This window comes from Saccostrea echinata, unplaced genomic scaffold (assembly GCF_033153115.1).
Source record: "Saccostrea echinata isolate AGI-Se365-2 ecotype Australia unplaced genomic scaffold, CSIRO_AGI_Sech_v1 ptg000034l, whole genome shotgun sequence".
Lineage (NCBI taxonomy): Eukaryota > Metazoa > Mollusca > Bivalvia > Ostreida > Ostreidae > Saccostrea > Saccostrea echinata.
The window spans coordinates 6,757,200-6,760,089 of NW_026889783.1; the positions used below are offsets into that span (position 1 = coordinate 6,757,200).

The 2,890-nt window shown below is 31.6% G+C and overlaps 1 protein-coding gene across 1 annotated transcript; it reads left to right on the forward strand.

Annotated features, from left to right (window-relative positions):
• The first annotated feature begins 371 nt into the window (after positions 1-371).
• Positions 372-2,265, forward strand: LOC133199452 (uncharacterized). Its single transcript, XM_061335253.1, has 5 exons — positions 372-603; positions 815-841; positions 1,300-1,434; positions 1,539-1,689; positions 1,860-2,265. Exons 1-5 carry the CDS (start codon positions 558-560, stop codon positions 2,062-2,064), a joined length of 564 nt encoding a protein of 187 aa, XP_061191237.1. The 5' UTR covers positions 372-557; the 3' UTR covers positions 2,065-2,265.
• Positions 2,266-2,890: the final 625 nt, after the last annotated feature.

The window sequence follows — 2,890 nt, forward strand, 5'->3', positions numbered from 1 at the left end:
ACATGATCGTTTGTTTTGAGTTTATTGGATTTTAATGTATTTTACTGGCTTTGTGTTTTTGTCTCATACTTACATTTTCCACTCTATGGAAATGGTTATTTGCATATACATATAATGTAAAATAATAATAATAATAATAATTTTTTTTTTTTTTAAATGTCATCTTTATATTTATTTGGATTATATTGTTTCATAGAGAGAATTCTTTTTTAACCTGAGTTCATTGAATGATCCAGACATTTCAAGGTCATATTATTTAATTTGCACATAGGCAGTGGATTCTTCAAAGTCACGATTTCTATTAACTACCTTAAAATGCGTTTTGATATACATGTATATATAAAGATTTTGAAAGATGCAATCAGAAATAGGTACTTGTGCACGAAGTTGTCCAACAAAACCAATGATCCACAGATAGAGTACTGAAGGCATGATAATTAAACAATATCTATTGTTAAAAAAACCGGGGTTTAACTATATCATCGAGCACACACCAGAGGAGGCCCAGACAGAGTTGGGAAGCGGACTATTAAAGAAGCATCTGTAAATTTTCTATCATGGATAGTAGAATCATAATCTTCTGTTTCCTTACTTTTCTCGCAGGTAAGAATAATGTGGAAGTTTTGCTTTTTATGAATTTATCTCTTTGCATTTTATATAATGCATCTAAACAATGATATTGCATTATCCAACAAATTAAGGGTATTTTCATTTATTTATCAGACTGTTTTTTACTTTTATTAATAAAGTCATGATAATCAAAATGGACAAAAGAGGAAAAAATATATTATTATTGTGTATATTTTTTTTACAGGTGAAATTGCTGCATCATCTCATGAAGGTAAAACAGAAATTCAGTGCATCTTGTTTTTATCATCCAAGTGATTGTTCTTGCTCCTCCAAATTCTATGCTACCATTTTTCATTTTCTTTTTTATATCGTATATTTCTTTTAGCGATTGGCAAATTTTAAAGCGATTTTATCCTTAAAGTGGGCATTTATTAATAGCGTAATTGTTTTTAGCGATTTTAGGGACAATTCCATTCATTTACTTAGGTTTATTTGTGATTTAATTATTAACGACATGTCTTCTTTCTTTAATTCATTTTAATTGATCTCGTACATCTTTTTTCATTATTTTTTTTTTAATTATTTTTTTTTATTTATATATCTTTTTAATGTTTCCTTTCAAAACATGAACATTTTTTTCGTTTGTATTTGTGCTGTTGAAATTTATCTTCAATTTTTAAGATAAAAATTTGGAAATTTCATTTATTGCGGTTATTATGATATTTATAGTATGCCCAGCTACAGTACCTTCTACTGGAGGGGGTGGAGCGCTGCTGTCATGCTCGGACGATTCCCAGTGTACCGTACTAGGGGAAAAATGCTGCAATGTCACTACTGGCTCCGGAAAAGTCTGCATCAAAGCAGGTAATCAATTCCTTTTAAAAATTGCGAACTTTTATTAAATTTCACAAAAAATAAATAAAAAGTCAGAGAGCATGATTTATAACAATATATAACCGTATGTGTAGGGAGTCCGAATCACCATGATGACGATGACTGTGATAAAAAATCAGACGGGAAAAGCAAAGATGATTGTCGAAAAGGAAAACATCACAAGAAGGTCATTATAATCATCGTGTCGGTCGTTGCTGTCGTCGTCGTTGGTTTTGTTGTTGGATGGTGAGTAGATGACTTTCAGCTGTTGCCATGTAAATCTATATTTTTTTTTTTAAATTAAAAGGCAGTAGTGAACGTGTCCTTCAACAGAAATTTCTGTTGCTGATTTTTGTATATCGTTATATTCGTTTGTTTAAAATAAAAGTAATTCTATTTAATAAATCATTTTACAGCGTTATCAAAGTGAAGTATTGCAAAAAGAAGATAAGTGATTCCCAAACAGACCTGAATATTGAGAAGAGTGAAGTCAAATTGGGCAAAGATTACACGCCAACAAAGGTCACTTCAGGGGGAGGAAAACAGAGTGAACAGGCGTGGCTTTCTGTGACCCCGGCCTATTATATCAGCAGTCCTCCCCCAGTGTATACAAAGACATAATAAATATAAAAATATTATAAATGTACAGTATGAAATAACTACGGCAGATGTAGTGACTTTTAGACCAAGCCTATTTTCTCAATATCTAATTTAAGTATTTTTCTTTGGAATTTCAAAGTACATTGTTATCAAATAATTTAACTGTAAATTACTTGCACTCAGTGTTGAATTTTAATAGCCCTCAATAAAACCATGAATTTATTTTTGATTCACAGACTAGAAAGGCTTACATGCATTTGCTTGACAGTGTGATATTCAAGACAGGAGTGTTTAACAATTGGCTTTATAATATGACTATGGTCCTTTTGCCCGCTTTTCTTAACATTTTAATATCTAAAAAAGTTTTTACTATCACGACCAATGCAGTGAGACATTTGAGTCCACAATGATCAAACTGAAAACCGAGCTCTAAAAGTAACAATCTTCTACAAGACAAGTTACAAGTTTGGCATTCAAAACAAATGACGAATGGATACAATCTCATGGGGTGGGGGTTAAACATACAATGTTTAAGGAGGAGGTGCAGATATATATAACCAGATGCCCTTGTAATCTCATACATTGGCAAATTCGTTTCCTCTTGTGTACTCTGTTTACCTATACTCATTATCTATTTCTAACTTTATGTTGATATTTCACTATAGTATACACACTACAACAGAAACTATAACATGTGGTTTAATTTGTCATATCATAAGGCGGTACCATTAATATTGCTGTACATGAAGTACTTGATGGCGGAAGGTTCAGCGAATTTGGGGAGGTAGTAAGGTGGATGAAAAATATATGAAGTTCCTGGAAGAAACTGGCGGAAAAATTCATTCGG